This window comes from Notamacropus eugenii, chromosome 2, assembly GCF_028372415.1.
Source record: "Notamacropus eugenii isolate mMacEug1 chromosome 2, mMacEug1.pri_v2, whole genome shotgun sequence".
Lineage (NCBI taxonomy): Eukaryota > Metazoa > Chordata > Mammalia > Diprotodontia > Macropodidae > Notamacropus > Notamacropus eugenii.
Window position 1 is genome coordinate 189,586,216 of NC_092873.1, and position 20,789 is coordinate 189,607,004.

Here is a 20,789-nt window from a genome sequence, read left to right on the forward strand (position 1 = left end):
TATGGGTGAACTGTAAACACAAATCATGTTTCTATAAGGCAGACTTGAGAGCGTCTGAGGCAGGGAGACCTGGGCTCCAGTCCCACCTTGAACACATATTGGCTGTATGACCCTCAGCACATTATTTAACCAAACCAGTGAACCTCCCTAGGTCACCCAGTGGGTGTTGATCTTCATTAAAGGCATTTCCTTGCTAATGAAATCATAGTTCATAGGATTACTGATTTAGAGCTGAAAGAACCCTTAGAGACCATGGAATTCAACCCTTCTTAGGAAACTGAGGCCCAGAGTAGTTATTTGATTTATTCAAGGTCACAGAACTAGTAAGTTTCTTAGGTGGCATATGAGCCCAAGTTTTCTTGCCTCCAAGTCCAGTGCCCTTTTCACTGCTTTATGCTCCTTTCCCGGATCACAGATCTATTTCCCCAAAATGCGTTAGAAAGAATAGTCATAAAGTGTTATGAAATGTGGAACCAGGGGGTTCAAAAGTAAATTGAAGTCTCCATGGAGGAGGTAACTCTTGAATCATGAAAGAAATGAAATATATTAATAAGCAATAATGTAGAGAAAGTGCATTCCAGAAATCAGAAACAATTAGCTTGTGTGCTACAAACAGAAGGAAAGATAACTTAAGCAGAAACTGGAAAAAAAACAAATCAATATTCCTATAGCTTTAATTTTTTTGTTTAACAATTGAAAGTTTTTTTTCATTTAAAAATATTTTTTTACATGTATAATCTAGTTAAATTTTCACCTTGGCCATGTCCAAAAAAAAAAAGTTTTAAGAGTCTATCCCCTCTCCATCTAGAATCATGGTTGGTCATTGTGTTGATCAGAGTTCTTAAGTCTTTAAAAGTTGTCTGTCTTTACAATGTTGTTAGTACTATATAAATTCTTGTCTTGGTGCTACTCATTTCATATTCTTGTTCTACTCATTTCATTCATAACTTTGAATCTGATATAGTTTTCTTAATAAAGGACATACTGTTGGGTTTAGAGCTAGAAGGGTCTTCAACCTAACAACAATAATCAGGATATTAATGGTCAGCCCTCTGTTAGATGGAAATATTGGGTTCAAGTTAAAGACACTGGAAAAAGTATATAAAAAAACCTCTGCTTTGTGAAATATGATACCAACCAAGAAACATTTGCTTAGGTCTCTGAATCAAAACACTCTCTTACACAGAAATGTATAGCCTGGGGGGTGGAGCCAAGATGGCGGAGTAGAAAGACACACATATGCTAGCTCTGAACCCACAGCCCATAAAATATCTGTAAAAAAGAACTCCAAACAAATTCTGGACCAGCAGAAGCCACAGAACAACGGAGCAGATGAGATTTCTGTTCCAGAGAGACCTGAAAACCTCTCACAAAAGGTCCATCGCGCTGTGGACTCGGAGCAGAGCCCAGCCCTCCTTGGCCGTGCGGCGCTGAGAGGAGCTCGGAGGAGCATATCTGAGCAGGCTTCAGGGACGGAATCTCCAGTGACTGCGTGGGTCCCTCCACCCACAGGTGACAAGGGTTGGTGAGAGAGCCGAGAGGGGAGTGGGGTGTCCCCATAACTCAGGCCCCCTCGGGAGGCAGCAGCAGAGGCGGCAGCAGACCTGGGCTCCCCAAGCAGGCAGGAGCCCGGATCCATTGTTGAAGGTCTCTGCATAAACCCCCTGAGGGAACTGAGCCCGTGAGGCAGCCCTGCCCCCACCTGAGCACCTAAACTGAATCTCACACTGAATAGCAGCCCCACCCCTACCCAAAGCCCTGAGGCTGGGAAGCAGCATTTGAATCTTAGCCCCCAAGCGCTGGCTGGGTGGATCTGGAGGCGAGGTGGGTGTGGAAAGAAAACTCAGAAGTCAAGTCACTGGCTGGGAAAATGCCCAGAAAAGGGAAAAAAAAATAAGACTATAGAAGGGTACTTTCTTGGTGAACAGGTATTTCCTCCCTTCCTTTCTGATGAGGAAGAACAATGCTTACCATCAGGGAAAGACACAGAAGTCAAGGCTTCTGTATCCCAGCCCACTCATTGGGCTCAGGCCATGGAAGAGCTCAAAAAGAATTTTGAAAATCAAGTTAGAGAGGTGGAGGAAAAACTGGGAAGAGCAATGAAAGACATGCAAGCAAAGCATGAAAAACAAATAAACACCCTGCTAAAGGAGACCCAAAAAAATGCTGAAGAAAATAACACCTTGAAAAATAGGCTAACTCAATTGGGAAAAGAGGGTCAAAAAAGCCAGTGAGGAGAAGAATGCTTAAGAATGCTGAAGAAAATAGTTCTTTCAAAATTAGAATGGAAGAGATGGAGGCTAATGACTTTGTGAGAAACCAAGAAATCACAAAACCAAAAGAATGAGAAAATGCAAGATAATGTGAAATATCTCATTGGAAAAACAACTGACCTGGAAAATAGATCCAGGAGAGACAATTTAAAAATTATGGGCCTACCTGAAAGCCATGATCAAAAAAAGAGCCTAGACATCATCTTTCATGAAATTATCAAGGAAAACTGCCCTGAGATTCTAGAATCAGAGGGCAGAATAAGTATTCAAGGAATCCAACGATCACCTCCTGAAAGAGATCCAAAAAGAGAAACTTCTAGGAACATTGTGGCCAAATTCCAGAGTTCCCAGGTCAAGGAGAAAATATTGCAAGCAGCTAGAAAGAAACAATTCAAGTATTGTGGAAATACAATCAGGATAACACAAGATCTAGCAGCTTCTACATTAAGGGATCAAAGGGCGTGGAATAGGATATTCCAGAAGTCAAAGGAACTAGGACTAAAACCAAGAATCACCTACCCAGCAAAACTGAGTATAATACTTCAGGGGAAAAATTGGTCTTTCAATGAAATAGAGGACTTTCAAGCATTCTTGATGAAAAGACCAGAGCTGAAAAGAAAATTTGACTTTCAAACACAAGAATGAAGAGAAGCATGAAAAGGTAAACAGCAAAGAGAAGTCATAAGGGACTTACTGAAGTTGAACTGTTTACATTCCTACATGGAAAGACAATATTTGTAACTCTTGAAACTATTCAGTATCTGGGTACTGGGTGAGATTACACACATACACATGCACACGCACACGCACACACGCATAGAGACAGAGTGCACAGAGTGAATTGAAGAGGATGGGATCATATCTTAAAAAAATGAAATCAAGCAGTGAGAGAGAAATATATTGGGAGGAGAAAGAGAGAAATGGAATGGGGCAAATTATCTCTCATAAAAGAGACAAGCAAAAGACTTATTAGTGGAGGGATAAAGAGGGGAGGTGAGAGAAAAACATGAAGCTTACTCTCATCACATTCGACTAAAGGAAGGAATAAAATGCACACTCATTTTGGTATGAAAACCTATCTTACAATACAGGAAAGTGGGGGATAAGGGGATAAGCAGGGTTCAGGGGAGGATGGAAGGGAGGGCATGGGGAGGAGGGAGCAATTTGAGGTTGACACTCATGGGGAGGGACAGGATCAAAAGAGAGAAGAGAAGTAATGGGGGACAGGATAGGATGGAGGGAAATATAGTTAGTCTTATACAACACAACTATTATGGAAGTCATTTGCAAAACTACACAGATTTGGCCTATATTGAATTGCTTGCCTTCCAAAGGGAATGGGTGGGGAGGGAGGGAGGAAAAGAAGTTGGAACTCAAAGTTTTAGGAACAACTGTCGAGTAACGTTCTTGCCACTAGGAAATAAGAAATCCAGGTAAAGGGGTATAGAAAGTTATTTGGACCTACAGGACAAAAGAGAAGATGGAGACAAGGGCAGAGAAGGATGATAGAAGAGAGAGCAGATTGGTGATAAGGGTAATTAGAATGCTTGGTGTTTTGGGGTGGGGGTAGGGGACAAAAGGGGAGAAAATTTGGAACCCAAAATTTTGTTAAAATGAATGTTAAAAGTTAAATAAATAAATAAATTTAAAAAAATTAAAAAAAAAAAAGAAAAAGAAATGTATACCCCAATAGTAGAAAAGTGTAAAGTGCTTACATTTCCAGTACACAACTCTGGACTTTATACTAAGGTGTAAATATAATGATGCCTCTGTTAATGAAGGGTCTGGAAACACAGATCCTTCAGAGTGAGCCAGGGTGTAGAGGTATTGGGGCAACCCCCAGCATCCTTGGCACTGGCTTGCTATAGTGAAGTTATCAACTTGGCTGCCTCAGGTACTGCAAAAGTTGAGAAGAGTATGCACAGCTAAGATTCATATAGCTTAGGAATGGTGACAGCATTGCCTCTTTTACCCTCCAACTCACTTCATGGAGGACCATTTCAATTCAAAGAGGTGGCAACTTTCTTTAGGGGAGCTAAAAGTTCTGAACAGTCGTCTTGTTTAAAATTTTATAAATATAAATGAGAAAGACCAGGATGATTTAGTGCAAAGAACAAAAAGCTGAGTTCTGTCACTTATTCACTCTGTGAAAGAGGCAAATCAGTGCCTTCCTTGACTTTTTAAATAGACATATATTCCTCAGTATATTTTTTTGAAATAAAAATGATAATTATTATAATGCTTTTAAAATGTTATATGAATATTTCATATTATTATTACCTGGCCTGTTATGTGTATGGAGTTGGGAGAACTGGTGGAAAAAACCCAAAACAAACAGTAATTAAAGAATGAAATTTAAAATATTTGTAATGACTCAAGTTCAAAACAACAAATCAATCAAGTTTTTGCTTCATCTTTTCTGCTTTTTAAGGCATTTGAATACAATATAGTGAAAGGAAACTGGATTTGAATTCAGAGGGCCCAAGTTTGAATTCTGCCTCTGTTCTTTATTATCTTGACCTTGGACAAGTCACTTAAACAAAATGGTTAGATTAAATTATTTCTCAGTTCCCTTCATCTCTAAGACCCGTAATCATAGAATGGTACAATGAGACCTACATTTCATGTGGAAAAGCACAAATCATGCTACATAGTGAAGGAAGCCTTACTCCATTTTTTTTCTGCCTTAGCTGTACTCTGTGGATAAGGCTTACATTTTTAAAATAATCTCTTTCCTTATCTCTCTCATTCCTCCCCATTCTCACTCCTTAACCCCCACAGACCACTCTAAAATGGGAGAACAATTTATGATTATTTTATATGAAATAGTGGACACTTGGTATACTTTCCTGAAACAGCTATGTTACCATCATCCTAAAGAAAACCTCATTTCTGTTGATCTGCTGATACTTCAAGTTACTTCTCTTACTTGTGTCTATCCATTGCAATCTGTAGATTTGTTCAACTGGGACAGCATCAACACAAGCACGACAAGAGTAGCCAACAGCATTGTTCTAAGCACTTAGATGGAGTTGTAAAATTGTAAGTACTGTGTGATTTTGAACATTCATATACACATCTATTTTTTTTTTTAAAGATATAGCTGTAAGACTGCCTTGACAAAAACAAGTGGGATCGATATGTGGTCATAGGGAGAAGGAGAGGCAGAGTTTGGTCTGTGTTTCAAGTGAGTACTTCAGGGGTGGTAGAAGTTGATGGAAATTGGTTCCCATTGATTGGAAGCAATTAAGGTGACTCGTTTGGCCCCAAAAATAGACTCCTCAACTACTTGATAGTCTTTAAGTTCTTGGAGACTGTTTTCTATTAATTTTGTATTTCCCTCAGCACCTGGTGTAGCAGTGAGATAAATACTGATTTGGAATAAAGGATCTAGATCAGATTTCAGCTCTGCTACTTATTACCTGTGCAACCCTGAGCACCTTAATTTGCTTTTCTGGGCCTCAGTTTCCCTATCTGCAAAACGAGAGTTGCACAAGAGATTCACAAGATTACCTGTGTCTTTATTTCTGTGATCTTACCTTTTCATTCCAAGTAGGTGCTCAATAAATGTTAAATGAATCCAACAGGGATGTTGTGACTTTTAACATTCCCATAAGCTCCTGCTGCTCAAGTACAGCACTTTTGAAGAGCCCAGTAAAGTGTTAGGGGTAGGAGAATATATCTGACTATATAGTTGGCTGCTTTTTTTTGTTAGCCTTTTTTTTTCTTTCTGTACTTATTGGAATAACATGTTATTTTTGTAGGACCCAACATAGGCAAATCTTCTTATATGCCCATACTAGATATTTTTTCCTAAGCTCTCAACATTTTGTTTTGGGAGAAAGGGGAAACAGTGCTTGAAAATCATAGAATGAAAGACCCAGAAGAGATTTTTTCCCTTTTTTGTTTTAATCGTATTTTGCCCCAATTACATGTCAAGACAATTTTTAGCATTTATTTTTACAAGATTTTGAGTTCCAAATTTTTCTCCCTCTCTCCCTTCCTCCCCTCCCCTCTCCCTAAAATGGTAGGCAGTTTGATACAGGTTATATGTGTGCTATCATGTAGAACATATTTCCATATTAGTCACAGTTTTGAAAGAACAGATCAAAAGGAAAAAACTCACAAAAAAGAATAAATGAAAAAGTATACTTTGATCTGTATTCAGAATCCATCAGTTCTTTAATTGGATATGGATAGCATTTTCCTTCATGAGTCCTATGTACTTGTCTTGGATCATTGTGTTGCTGAGAAGAGATGAGTCATTCATAGTTGTTCATCACACAGTGCTGCTGATACTGTGTATAATGTTTTCCTGGTTCTGCTCATTTCACTTTGCATCAGTTCATGTAAGTCTTTTGAGGTTTTTCTGAAATCTGCCTTTTCATCATTTGTTATTGCACAATAGTGTTCCATTATATTCACATACTATATAGCTTGTTCAGCCATTCCTCAGTTGATGGTCATCCCCTCAATTTCCAATGTTTTGCCACTATAAATATTTTTGCATATGTAGGTCCTTTTCCCTTTTTTTAAGATCTTTTTCGGATGGTTGGTTAGTTGTCTTTCGTTCTCAAAGAGGACCAAAATGATATCACCTTGATAAAATGAAGTTTCAGTGTATCCGACTGTTGCTGATCAGACCAATATGAGCTCAGAATTCTTTACCACAGATTGGGCACAGATATTCCGTGTGAACATTGGGGGTGGTTACTCCGAATTGGCGCATCCTATGTTTCCTTTGGGCTGTTTCACTTCTACTTTGCTCATAGAGCACAGTACCTTTCCTGATGTGGGCACACTATGCTGAGTGGTCCTGTGCCAGTGTCTCTCATGTCCCACAATCAAATCCAAAGTTCTTCAACAAGATCTTGAGAGTGTCTTTGTATCGCCTCTTCTGATCACCATGTGATCGCCTGCCCCATGCAAGTTCTTCATAAAATAGTCTTTTTGGCAAGCATATATTTTGCTTTCAAACAACGTGACTAGTCCATCAGAGTTGTTCTCTCTGAAGCATAGTTTGAATGCTTGGCAGTTTAGTTCGAGCAAGGACCTCAGTGTCTGGTACCTTATCCTGCCAGGTGATCTTCAAAATCTTCCTAAGATAGTTCAAATGGAAGCGTTTCAGTTTCCTGTTCATGTTTCACAGGCATACAACAATGAGGTCAGCACAACGGCTCTGTAGACCTTCAATCTGGTAGTCAGTCTAATACCTCTTCTCTCCCAAACTTTTCTTTGGAGCCTCCCAAACACTGAGCTAACTCTGGCAATGTATGCATCAACCTCATTGTCAATGTGTACATCCCTGGAAAGTACACTACCAAGGTAAGTGAACTTATCCACTACATTCAAAACTTCTCCATTTGTTGTAACTGATGGTTCCATGTATAGATGATGTGGTGGTGGCTGATGGAGTGCCTATGTTTTCTTGGTGTTGATTATTAGGCCAAAATTAGCACAGGCAGCAGAGAATTGATCCATACTTTGTTGCATATCAGCTTCAGAGGCTGCATTGAGTGCACAATCATCTGCAAACAGAAAATCATGCACCAGCACTCCCTCCACTTTGGTCTTAGCTTGTAGCCTTTTCAAATTGAAGAATTCACCATCAGTAAGGTAGCTGACCTTGATGCTGTGTTCATCCTCATTGAAAGCATTTGACAACATGACTGAAAACATCATGCTAAAAAATATGGAAGCAAGCACACAGCCCTGTTTCATTCCATTGGTGACTGAGAAGGCACAAGAGCATTGTCCACTGTCTAGAACCCAGGCAAACATGACATCATGAAATTGATGTACATTCTGATGAACTTCTCTGGGCAACCAAATTTGGACATAATTTTCCATAAGCCCTCATGATTAACAGTGTCAAAGGCCTTGGTCAGATCTACAAATGTTGTGTATAGACCTCTGTTTTGCTCCTGGCATTTCTCTAGGAGTTGTCTGGCAGCAAACACCATATCAACTGTTCCTCGGCCCTTTCTGAAGCCACACTGGTTCTCAGGTATGTGACCATCTTCCTAGCTGAAGAATCAACCTATTAAGGAGGACTCTATCAAAGTCCTCTTTGACTCTATCAAAGAATCTTGCCAGCAATGACTAGAGAGAGACCCCCTCCCTGCCCCCTGTGATTTACCTTTATAGAGATGAACATTGGAGGCATCCTTGAACTCCTGGGGGACAGCCTTCTCTTACCATATAATCTGGAATATTTCAGTCAGCATTTGTATGAGCAATGATCCCCCTACCTTGTAAATCTCAGCTGGGAAAGAATCAGGACCAGATGCTTTGCCATATGAAAGGATCCTAATGGCCCTCAAAAACCTCTTCTTCAGTTGGAAGTTTAGCTAAGGAGGGATTGGCTTCAACCTGAGGTAAACGGTCAATGGCCTCAGCATTGATTGATTGATGATGGTCTGTTGAGAACACTATGGAAGTGTTCAGCCCATTTCTCTAAGAGATCCAGTACCTTTGGTGTGTTGGCTGCTGAGCCTTTTTCAGGGCTCTTTTCACCTTTGGTGTCCACCTGTTCCATCCAAACTCTCACCTGTGGCTTCAAGAAGCTGCAGCATGTGCAGTGGCCACACCCACTGTGTGTGGTAAATTGTTTTGGCAGACAGGCCAAACCAGATTCAACTGATTGTGTATATTATTCCCTCTTTGAGCCAATACTGAAGAGAGGAAGGTTCAAGTGATGCCCATTGCCTACCTCCCTTCTTCCCCTCCACTGTGATAGATTTTTCACTTTTCTTCATATGAAATAAATTATCCCATTCTGCTTCTCCCTTTCTTCTGCACCCAGTGTATTCCTCTATCTCATCTCTTAGTTATTTTTTTATGTCATTCCCTAATGTTTGCTTTATATCCATACCCTCTGTCTATGTATATTCCTTCTAGCTGTAGTATTAGTGGTATCGTATTTAAGAATAACAAGTATGATCTTCCCATGTAGGGATGTAAACAATTCAACTCCATTGAATCCCTTATGTTTTCATTTCCCCTTTTGCCTTTTTAGACTTCTCTTGGGTCGATAGTGGAGATCAGTTTTCTTTGTTCAATTCTGGTCTTCTCCTTATGAAACCTTGAAATCCTTCAGAAGAGATTTAAAGATATGACTTACTTCATCATGGTTTTAGGGATGTTTTCAAACCACAGTTGAAAAAGTAACCTCCCACAATATGGTGGTGATAATTATCTTGTCATATTTTTCTTTTTGTAAAAAAAATCTTCACATCTAGTTATAAGTTCATAGAAGGGAAAGCTTGTGTCTTATACTTTTTTGTATTACCCTCCTGTTAAGCCTGAAACAGTGCTATGCACATATTTGACATTTAGATGTTTGTTTAATGCATTTATTTCTAGCCTGTCCACAGACCATTTCTTCTTTGCTGCCATCTAATTTTATCATTTTTAGCCTGTGATTTCCATGCATAAAGAGACTTCTTCTTCTTCTTCTGTTTGAGTGGAGGAGCATATGAATCACATTGAATTATTTTTTGAGTGGGGAGGCATATGGATTATATTATTGAATAAATTAAGATTAATGTTGTTAAACCAAGAGTAAACTGAAATTTGTAAAAACTGAGGCAGTTTATTAAGTAGTTTGTTTCAATTTTCAAAAAGCTTTTTTTAAAAAAATGAATGGGACAATTTTCAAGGAATAAAGCAAATGATATGGTGATTAAATGGTGGAACTTTGGTCCTTTTGAATCAGATCATAAATTCGTTTTGTAAATGGAATTACAGCCACTACTATTGAATTGTTTTTTAAAGACTTATATCATTTATTTTTCCAGGATAAATAAAAACTATGAAGAACCATTAATTTTTTGACCTTTTCTATCTAATTAGTAAAAAAATCTAGCATGTGTATTTATTACAGTTTCTTCTGATAGGTAACAAAGAAGCCTCTAAGGCATCAGTATTATGTTGCCATCGCAACAACTCCATTTCTGGATGCTTTAAAATGAAGCAGTGTAACTGGGACCTTAAATGGTTGGCTATTTATTTTAAAATGTATTAAAGTCATGTATACACTCTACAGAAACAAGGGAGATGACCTAAGTGGGATGGCTAAAATTTCCACCTGCTTCATATTCAAATTCTGATCACTTTTAAAAAATGAAGGACCTAAATTTACAGCTCATATTTCTTAGAATTTCATAACCATATCAATATAGTAGTAGTCTTTCAAGATGAATAGTTAAGCTTCCTCCATTTTTAGATTCATGGGATAAATAAGGCAAAAGGTAGTATTCAGATTATACTTTGATTAACTTGTCTGTGGTCATAGAACAAACCAGTTCCATAAATGGGAAAATAATCTAGGTAGCTCTAGAATCTTAGTAGGTTTGCTTGAGAATAGTTTTGTTGGATAATAAGTCATCTGCAGTCACATAGAGGCCTAGCTGCTGCCAGGAGTGTGATTGGCAGCAAGTTAATGGAGGGGTTGCGCTGAAACACAGTCTAAAGGATGATATAGAGACCTGGTCAATAGGTGTTGCAGAAACTTCCCAGAAGTATCTGTTACACTTTGCAGGTCACAAAATCTTACTGAGAATGGATATGGAGTCCAAAGTGAGTCATAAGTACACTGCTCGCTCAATGCAGTATCAAAAGATATAGCTACAGTCCAGTTAAATGAGGCCCTTGCCTCTCATTCACATATTCCAGACTGCAGCTGAACTTTCACTAAGTCCACTGACTGTAGTTGAATAAGGAAAAACCACCTTATACCGGGAACTGTAACAGCAAGTATTCTGGACCATTGTAACCTAAAATGTCCTCTCACTGAGACTGAATTTTTAGATGCGGGGCAAATATCAGTTTACAATATTGCTTTAGATATTTTGTTCCCTTTATCTTTAATAAGTACGAAGAATTCCTTTTTGGGTGGGAGGGGCAGAAATTCTTTGTTATAAGGCAAAACTTACGTAGGGAAATGAAGGTGATAGAAAAAATGCTATCAATATAAATTTTAACAAGTAAAGAGAAAAATATAGGGTATAACATTTATTCTTAGTCAAGTACCCGTTATGTTTGCTCTTTAGTTAGCAGTTACCCCCAAATGCATTGTTTAATTAGGCTATATAATAGAGATGTTATTTGATTGTTCTCCAATAGTATTAGTCAGTAAAATCCAGAACAAATCATATTTCTGTAGGTGAAATATTAAATGAACTTGGCTGTATAATAAAAATATATCTGCCTATGAGTTTCATTTTGTCCTACTGAGGAAAAGGGAAGATTTATAGTGAAAACTTGCTTAAACAATTGGAAAGCAGTTCAAAGGGAATGAAAAAGCTGAACAAAAAAAAACCTTCTATATTTGTTATTTCATTACTACCTTCCCAACCTTCCTGATCATTCTTAGAGCTTTAGGTATTTGATATGCTTCTTTTCTCACAGGCTTTTATCTGTAGACTTTAGAACTCAGTGATGCCCTTTATGTTATTTAATCTGAATACTTCATTTTACCAGGGAGGAAACTGAGGTTAGAAAGATAAAGTGTCTTGTCCAAGGCTACTGGAGAGTTTAAACCTGGGGCTTTGAATGGTAAAATCAAGAGCTCTCTCCACTATGGTTTTGCTGTATCTGTTTTCCTTGTGTGAGCAAATTTCTGTCTGATGACATTAAAAACATTTCTCCTGCTCAGAATTTACTTTTTTCCTCTCTTCCCATTACTGTCTACCTTCAGTCATGGGGCAGCTAGGTGGTGCAGTGGATAGAGCACCAGTGCAGGAGTCAGGAGGACCTGAGTTCAAATCTTACCTCAGACACTTGACTTTCACTAGCTGTGTGACCTTGGGCAAGTCACTTAACTCCAATTGCCTCATCCTGGGTCATCTCTAGTCATCCTGATGAATAATATCTGGTCACTGAATTCAGATGGCTCTGGAGGAAAAGTGAGGCTGGTGACCTGCACAACCCTCCCTCACTCAAAACAAAGTCAAGTGCAAGTCATGTCATTATTTCTCTGATGACATGATCTTCAACATCGAAGAATGAACACACACACCTTCAGTCATAGCTGATCTTCAGAAGCTTTTATCTCACTAACTTCTTACATACAAAATACCTCTGAAAGAAAACCATTCCAGTCATTGATTCTTATACTGGATATCTCAAGCCATCAGTTTCCCCTCTTTTGTGTTGTTTGATCATTTTCTACAAATTCAATTTTCTCCCCAGGAACCTACTGCCACTTCTATTTTTCTTTTCATATTTTCAACTCCTAAAAAGCTGAAGGTCATAAGGCAAAAGATTCTATCATCATCTTTCCCTTTCTCAATCTTTTATGATTCTCTCTGAGCTGTCCTATTCGTATATGACCAAACCCAATATTCTGGGAAGGACAAAAGGTAGTATAAATTTGCTTTTGGTTTTGTGTGTGTTTGTGTGTGTGTGTGTGTGTGTGTGTTGCTATGAGCTCATGAAATGACTGATGTGCTCAGTTTTATTCATGGAAGTGCCAATTCACTCCTCAATGTCAGCTTACAACTTCTCCTGACTTGTTAGGGAGTCTTTAAGCATCTATCCTCAGTAGTTGCTAGGAAAAAGGAATATAAGTAACCATGCTATTATAAAATTAATATTTTTATTGAGTAACAATTCCAGGAATAGGTCTGGGTCACTTTAAAAATTACCTGCAGAAAGGTGATTCTTCATATGAAATACATAGTTTAAGGATAAGTATTTATACCAGGGCTTGTTTGAACTCAGTCTTAAAACATTGGTCCAGTTACTATCAGATGAATAAATGCATTCATTCTTTTATACTATCAGGTTTTTTTTTTATTGAGAACTATTATTCTAGCACACTAATTAGTTATCTTTGACCTGAGTTACTATCCCTCCAAATAGTAATTAGTTTGTACTTCAGAAAGTACTAATCCCATTCTTTGTTTTTTGTAAATTGAATAGGGAAATTCTAGCTCATTTAGGATCCCTGAGCACTAGCATGATCTCTAATATTAATTAGCTAGCTTATGTTCAGTATTTTGTTACTAGACAAAACCTGTTTCTTAGAGACCAGATTTTTTCTTGGTTTGTTTTATATCTAGTTTGGGTGCTCTGAGCACTTGGGCAAACCAGAGGCAAACCTTTTCTCCCTGGTTATCAAACTTAGAGAGAATTCTGTAAAACTATAAGTAATAGAGCAGTTAAACAGCTAGAAACATAGTTAATAAGTAATCTGACATGTCAAAGGCAGCAGATAATAAGGAATAATATTCCAGTCCCACAACCCAAATAAACAGAATGTGATGTTCTAATAACTCAAAATTTATACTACCAGCTTCTCTCTGTGTATCTCTCTTCCTCCTTCCCCTTGTCTTTACATTTCTTTTCTTTTTGATGTATTTCTCCTATCTCCATTGTTTCTTTTGTTTTTCTTCTTCCTCTTCTCTCTTTCTCCATTCTTTTTCCTTTTCTTCATTGTAATTTCATAAATTTTATGTCTTTAATGTTTAAAAAGTGAATAAACATTTTATGTTTACCCAAGAAAAACACTATCCAAGTTAAATTGTTTTTTCTCACTGGCCCTCATTTTTTACTTTTGGGAATCTTATTTGGACCAAACATCCAGCTAACGTAACACTTTAAATTTGTGGGGTTTTTTATTTTGTTTAGATTTGTGATTTTATCTGTTGAATTCTTCCTGTTGAGGAAATTCCTTCTATCAATGTAAATCAGCAACTAATTTTCAACTTAGCATATTAGGAAGTTGTATGGGGACACTGAAATGTTAAATTATTTGTTCAGGGTCACAAAGATAAAGGGGGATTTGAAAAGTTCTTTTAATAAATAGGCAAATTCATAAATATCTTAAATGCAGAAATTTCTTTCTTATAAGCAAATCTTTGAATATGTTATAGTGTAGAAAGAGCAATAACCCATCCAACTAAAAGGTGAATTTGAGCAAGAGTTCTGACACTTGGGAGCTCCAGCTGCCTTATGCCCCAAGCCAGAGGTGTCAAATATATTACGATAGAAGGAATGGGAAAGAAAAAGATTGAAGATTAAAAGCTAATTTGTTACTTGTAAAGCAGATATTACAGAAAGCACAGTGGAAGTGTTGATTAACTTGTAGTGGGAGATTTCTTTTGGAAGGAGGGATTGGGATGAGGAGAATGGGAATAAGGGAGCTGTCAGTGGATGATGGACAATGGTGTTTAAACAGTTGCAACCAGCAGTTGAGAATCACTAGAATGGGATGGGTATGTTGGTGTTAATCATTGAGGAATGAATTTAGGTAAATTGCTATTGTGGTCTCTGGTAGAGCTATTCAAGGAATCAGACAGCTGTGTGTGGGTGGTGTGGTATGAGGAAGGCTGAGGGTGAATGAAGAATGGTATTGAGGAGTTCCCAGGCTGGGACAAAGCAAGCCCTGTGAAGTTGGATGTGGCCAGAAAGGGTGCCTATAGTCCTGGGAATGTATTGGAATGGTTGCTTCAGGAGGGAGGCCTCAGCACGGCAAGCCTTTGGAGCTGTAGGTGGGTATCTCTCTGTAAATGATTGTGTCCATAATCATCCTTTCACTGGGCCCAATCCTGGAGTCTCTCAGTGGACTAAAGGTTCTTTTTATACATCATTCAAAAGGTAGACTTGATCTCAAGTATTCACCACATGTTTTCCATGAGTTCATCTGCCTTTCATCCAAAAGTAAAAAGTATTTTTTTCTTCAAATTGAATAAGGGTTTGTCTAAACCCCACGATATTGTAATAGGAAAATTCCTTAATACTCAGCTTATTTACTTGGTTGATCAGTTAATTGAGGATGTGGTATAATCCTGTACTTTCACAGGTATCAGAGAAGCTAAAGATGAGAGAAGGGTTGACCAAGAGGCAATCTTCTAGAGAAGGTGGGAGGGGATACATTCAAGCATACATGTAGAGGATCTGACCATGGTAAAGAAGTGCTACCTCTTCATCAAAGACTAGGCCAAATTGTTTTGTGAATCTTTAAGCAGCCTATAAATTTCAGCTGTTATTGTCATAATTGTACGCTTGGTTTACCAAATTATCAGTAGTCATGAATATAGTTATATTTCCTGACAGATAAATTGTTTATTGAGTTTTCTGCTCTACAATTGAAAGTATATTCCATTTGAAAATGTGCACTGACCTGCTTTTTTTTTTTTGTAGCTCATACCAGAATTATTTTGAGCAAAGCTTATTTTTCTAACTGAAAACAAAACAAAACAGTAGACCTGTAGATGGTTTTTGGATTTAATGATAGCTATACCTGTCTGTGAGTGACTTTACAAGTACTTTTAAAAGTACAACCCCTATTAAAACTCATCTGTATTTTTTTTTGCCCTTACAAATGGACAGACACGTGGCAAAGCTTTGTATTCTTGTAATAGGACTGAATATTAGTGATAGGATAATTAAGTGAATTATAAGAAAAACTCCCCCACATTTTTGAATGTTTATAAATTCAGTAAATTGCTTCTTAATTGCTCTAGTGATATTTTTCCAATGAGATAACACCTTTTTTTATTCAAATAACAGCTAAAATTTTGAGAAAAAGGTTTCTGAAGGAAGACAAAATTGATGCTTGTGTGATGGTTTCTTTTCATTTTTCAAACATAGGCAAATAAAGAAGCAAAAAAGTATTTTTATCATATTTCTGAGCTCTGGAGGAAATTTAAAATTTTGCATATGAATGTTTATAGATCGTTAGATATTGCTAGTTTGAAGCATGTTTACTAAAATCATTTTTCATGTATAATATTTTAATAATGGGAAACAGTGTCTCATAGCGGATAAAAAAAGAGATAGCCTTGGCATTGCGAAGACTTTGTTCAGGTCCTAATTTTGACACAAACTGGTTATATGGCCCTGTGCCATTCTCGTATCCTTTCAGTGACACTGGCAAATGAGATTATAAATTGCAAAGTAGCAGACCATCTTCATTGGTAGAAGGAATTTCCTCATTGGGAATTCCCCAAAATAAATGACTTCTCTTGTTTGATTAAAAAATGATAATGATGATATTAACTTTACGTTTTCTCCTTTAGTCACAGTGATTAAATTTGAAGAATAACACTTTAATTATATTCTATACCTTTTGATATTTTACTAGAACTTTTTGTTGTTGTTGGGAAGAGGTGTTTTCACTAATAAATGAGAGTAGACTGTGATATTTTTAAGCTTTTTGGCTCTGACTCTTTCAGAAACATTGCTGAGTAATTCTGTGCTCTTAAAAATGAAATAAATGGGAGTATATGATAAAGATCTGGAAGTTTTAATTTTCTTACATGTTTTTCTTTGATTTCTTGTTTAATATTTTCTTTTCGTTGATGTAGATACTCCCTCCAATAGTTCAGATAGCAACTTTTCCAGACCCTTCTATCCTATCTGTCTTGACTATGTCCCCATAAATCCTTCTCAGGAAGTCCACCAGTTATTTTGGCCTTTATTTATATCTCTTGATATTTATATCTCCCAGTGGAGCACATGATCTGTCTGTCAGTTAGCCCTGGCTCTTACTACATGACTGGCCCCACTCCATTCTTCAGTCATTCATTTCTTTGATAATATGTTTTACATCATTTGTCCTAAGTCGTTCTTGATTTGTAAATGCTATACTTACTAAAGCTGAGCTTGTAAGTCTCATTGTCTCTTTTTGTGATCTGCAATTTTAATTCTTTGGATATAGAATTGCATACTTCATGACCATAACCATAACCATCAGAAGGATATTGGTGTAAAAAATTATGGACCTTTGTTTCAGGGAGAAGTCCTAGGGTCTTTAAAATTACTGTGAAGTTTCTGAAATGCAGTTCAATCTGCTTTCCTCTTCATCAATTCTGGGCCTGGTTTCCTATCCCCCTGAAGTGCCTAGTTCTCTGGGCTACCCATATGCCTGCATATCCTAGTCTGTAGACAATAGGCATCCTCTTGGTTTCGTTGGTATGGCTTAATAGGTCAAATGCCTTTGAGGAGCAATAATCTCATTTAGGAAGCTTTACGGTATTCTGTGGCTTGATACAAATTAGCACAATGTAATTGGCAAACAGGAGTGTTTTTTTAATTTGTTTATTTTTAGTTTTCAACATTTTAAATTTTCTGTACCTACTCCCCTCTACTCTCCCCGAGATGGTATGCAATCTGATACATTCCTATTAAGCGTATTTTCACATTAGTCATGTTGTATAGAAGAATTAGAACAAATGGGAGGAAGCATGAGAAAAACAAAACAAAAAGAGAGCAAATAGTATTCTTTGATCTATATTCAGACTCCATAGGTCGTTCTCTGGATGCAAATGGCATTCTCATCATGGGTCTTTTGGAACTGTTTTAGGTTCTTACATTGCTGAGAAGAACTAAATCTATCAAAGTCAGTCCTTGCACACTGTGGGTGTTACTGTGTACAGTGTTCTCCTGGTTCTGCTCGCTTCACTTGGTGTCAGTTCATATAAGTCTTTGCAGGTTTTTCTGAAGTCTGCCTGTTGATCATTTCTTATAGCATGGTAGTATTCCATTCCATTCATATACCACAACTTGTTCAGCCATTGATTGCAAACAACAATATTTAGAAACTCTTATTATCTACAGAAATCCCTATACCATTTGAATTCCACACTAGACATTGTCTCTGAAAGTGGCAAGTATCTTTGGTGGGCATATATCTCCCTATTTTATTCCTTGCTTGCTATTTGTAATCAGAGTGTCATTGAAGGGAGTTCTTTATTTAAAGAGTCTTGTATCAATTGATGAAGTTTTATTAAGCTCCTACTGTGTTCCAGAGGCTCTGCAAAGAATTAGAAAATCTTTAATTGCAAGGACCTTGCATTTTAATGAAGGAGGTAGCCAGTATATATGCAAAAAATATGAATATATAGTAAATAAATATAAACACACAAAATAGTTAAATGAAAGGTAGTTTTGGAAGGAGGGCTAGCAGTAGAGTTTCCTCATTTGGACTAAAATCACAGTCCCCACTGTCACTAATGAGAATAGAGCTTGTTATAGGCATCATGACAGAATCCTTTTCTTTTTGTTTTTGTCGGTTGTCCTTCCAATTCAGTTCCTAAATGATCTAGGATAACCTGGCTTACTTTCTTTTTTTCTTTTAATTTAAAAAAAATTTTTTTTATTTTCAGTTCCAAATTCTTTCCCATCATCCACCTCTTCTCCTACCCATAGAGAAGGCAAGAAGTACAATATCCATTAAAATTATGTATTAGAAAACATTTCTATGTTAACCATGTTCTGGAAAAGAAAAACCAAGAAAAATAAAGAGGAAAAATATTCTTCAATTTGCATTCTGCATCTATCAGTTCTCTATCTGGAAGTAGAAGGCATTTTTATCATGATTCCTTTGGAACTTAATTGTGTTTCTGACCAAGTTTTCTATAGCCTTGTTTTCCCCTTACTTCTTGCTGTTTTATGAGACCATACTACTCATCATTTCTCATCATCTTCCACCATGTTCCTTAGTAAGATCTTACAAATGAGTTTGTGTGCTAAATTGATATTGTTTTTCGCTGTCATATCTCTCTGCCTTGCAAGTAGACCAGACATTTGCTAGGCAAGGCCATTTCTTAATTCCTTTTGTTTCTTCATTGTGAAAATTGATTAAATATCTTTAGGAAATGGTGACAGTCTGTGTTAATGCTTATGCTATCTGTTTCCCATTTGGTGAAAATAAACAGTAGCTTCTTTAAGTAGAAAAGGTTGGAATTATTTTAATTGCATATCGTATCTTATTTTTGATCCAAGTTTGTGCTGATTTTAATCTTTTCAACAACAAGCCAATGGGTACAGACCATTTAATGGGAAATGATCCCCATAATGTCATGTGTCGATATTATCATTGGTATCAAAGCACTTTGCAAGTGTCCCTTTACCTCCTCATTTATTGAGTAACATCACCTATTGCTGTTCTTACTAGCTATTTGAAGTTTTACAATATCTTAGTAGAGTCTACACTGGTGGAACTGTAGCTTCCTGATTGTCATTCCCTACTTTTCCCAAATAGAGCAAGCAGCCTGAGTCTTTGTGAAGTTTCTAGGCCTCTGTATTATTACTGATAAATGAAAAGAATTATTTTAGAATCTCAAAGTAGATTATCATCTTCTAATTTAATTTTGTAAGTGCCCACTTTTTTATAGGAGTGAGTGCTTTTGATGTCTATTTAGACCTATTTTTAAAATTTGATAATGTGAAATGAATTCTCCACTGAAGTCCTCCTCTGGTGCTTTAATATGGATTGGAAGTGACTCTGGGTTCTGGAAAGACTATACAAGTAGAGTACAACAAAACAACAATAATAGTAGCAATAATAACAAAAAGTAATATCTAGCCTTTACATAGTGTTTTAAGGTTCACAAGTGCTTTATGTATACTCTCTCATTTAATCATCAAAGAACCCTGAGGGGTAAATGGCATTATCATACCTTATTTTATATATGAGTAAACAGAGGCACAGAGAACTCGAATGATTTTCCCAGACTCACAGAGTTATATGTGTGAGGCAGGATTTGTATTCAGGCTTTCCTAATTACAAATCCCACAGTCTACCTACTGTACCACCTAGCTGTCTCAAGATAATAAGCTCTCTACTAAGCTGGAGCTTTTACAAAATGGAGATTTAGTAATGGCATCCTGAATAATTGATGGGTCAAAGTACAAATCATAGAAATAATTAATAAGTATGTGAAAGAGAATGATAATGATGAGATAGCATATCAAAATTTCTGAGTTGTAGCTAAAGAATTACTTAGAAGAAAAATGTTATTTCTGAACATGTATAATAGGAAAAAAAGATTAACAAAATGAATATAGAAATGAAAATGTAAAAAACATAAAACAAGCCCCCCAAAGGACATTTTTATAAATCACTGGAGAAATAGATAAAATAGAAAACAGAAAAGATTATCTAATGGATAAACCAAATGAAAATTAAAAAAAAAAACTATCAAAGTTCATCATCTTTACTCAGTGAAATCAAAAGAAGAGACAGGAACACCAAATTACCAAAATAAAAAAGAGTAAGGTAAAGACATAACAGACAAGAAATAAAAACAGTTATCAGAGCCTGCTATATACATTATTTGCTAACAAAACTGAGAATTTACAGAAAATAATTAGTTACACAAATATAAAATTCCCAAATTAACATAAGATGAAGTAGAAATCTTAGACATCTCAATCTCAGAAAATGTAAATGGCCGTAATAGAAATGCCAAAGGTAGGAATGAGGAGTTGGGAATAGAGAAAGCCGAAGTTCAAGTACATTTGCCAGAGAACTCTCTCAGATATAGAAAGAATGATGAATACTTATACTATAAAAATTGATCTGAAGAAAGCTGTATACTAAACCCCTTTTATGAATCATCTATATCCCTAATGCCTAAACTAGGGAAGGATAAAGTAAAACTATAAATCAGCATCACTAATGAATACAAAAGTTTTAAATAAAATCTGAATTAGAAATGCATCAGTATTACTCAAGTGGTTCTGTATTCTCATTGATTTGAAAATTCCTTCCAATGATACATA

The 20,789-nt window shown here is 36.7% G+C and overlaps 1 protein-coding gene across 3 annotated transcripts in view; it reads left to right on the top strand.

Annotated features, from left to right (window-relative positions):
• Positions 1-20,789, top strand: part of FIG4 (FIG4 phosphoinositide 5-phosphatase) — a 150,093-nt gene that overhangs the window by 87,909 nt on the left and 41,395 nt on the right. The window contains exons 22-23 of one of the 3 annotated variants that reach the window (XM_072643037.1): positions 5,229-5,315; positions 7,423-7,568. The exons of 1 other annotated variant lie outside the window; for it this stretch is intronic. In XM_072643037.1, coding sequence (XP_072499138.1) covers positions 5,229-5,315; positions 7,423-7,474 — 139 coding nt within the window. In that variant the 3' untranslated portion in view covers positions 7,475-7,568. Of the gene's footprint in view, positions 1-5,228; positions 5,316-7,422; positions 7,569-20,789 lie in introns of those variants that run through there. One more of the 3 variants, XM_072643035.1, reaches the window with a different exon arrangement.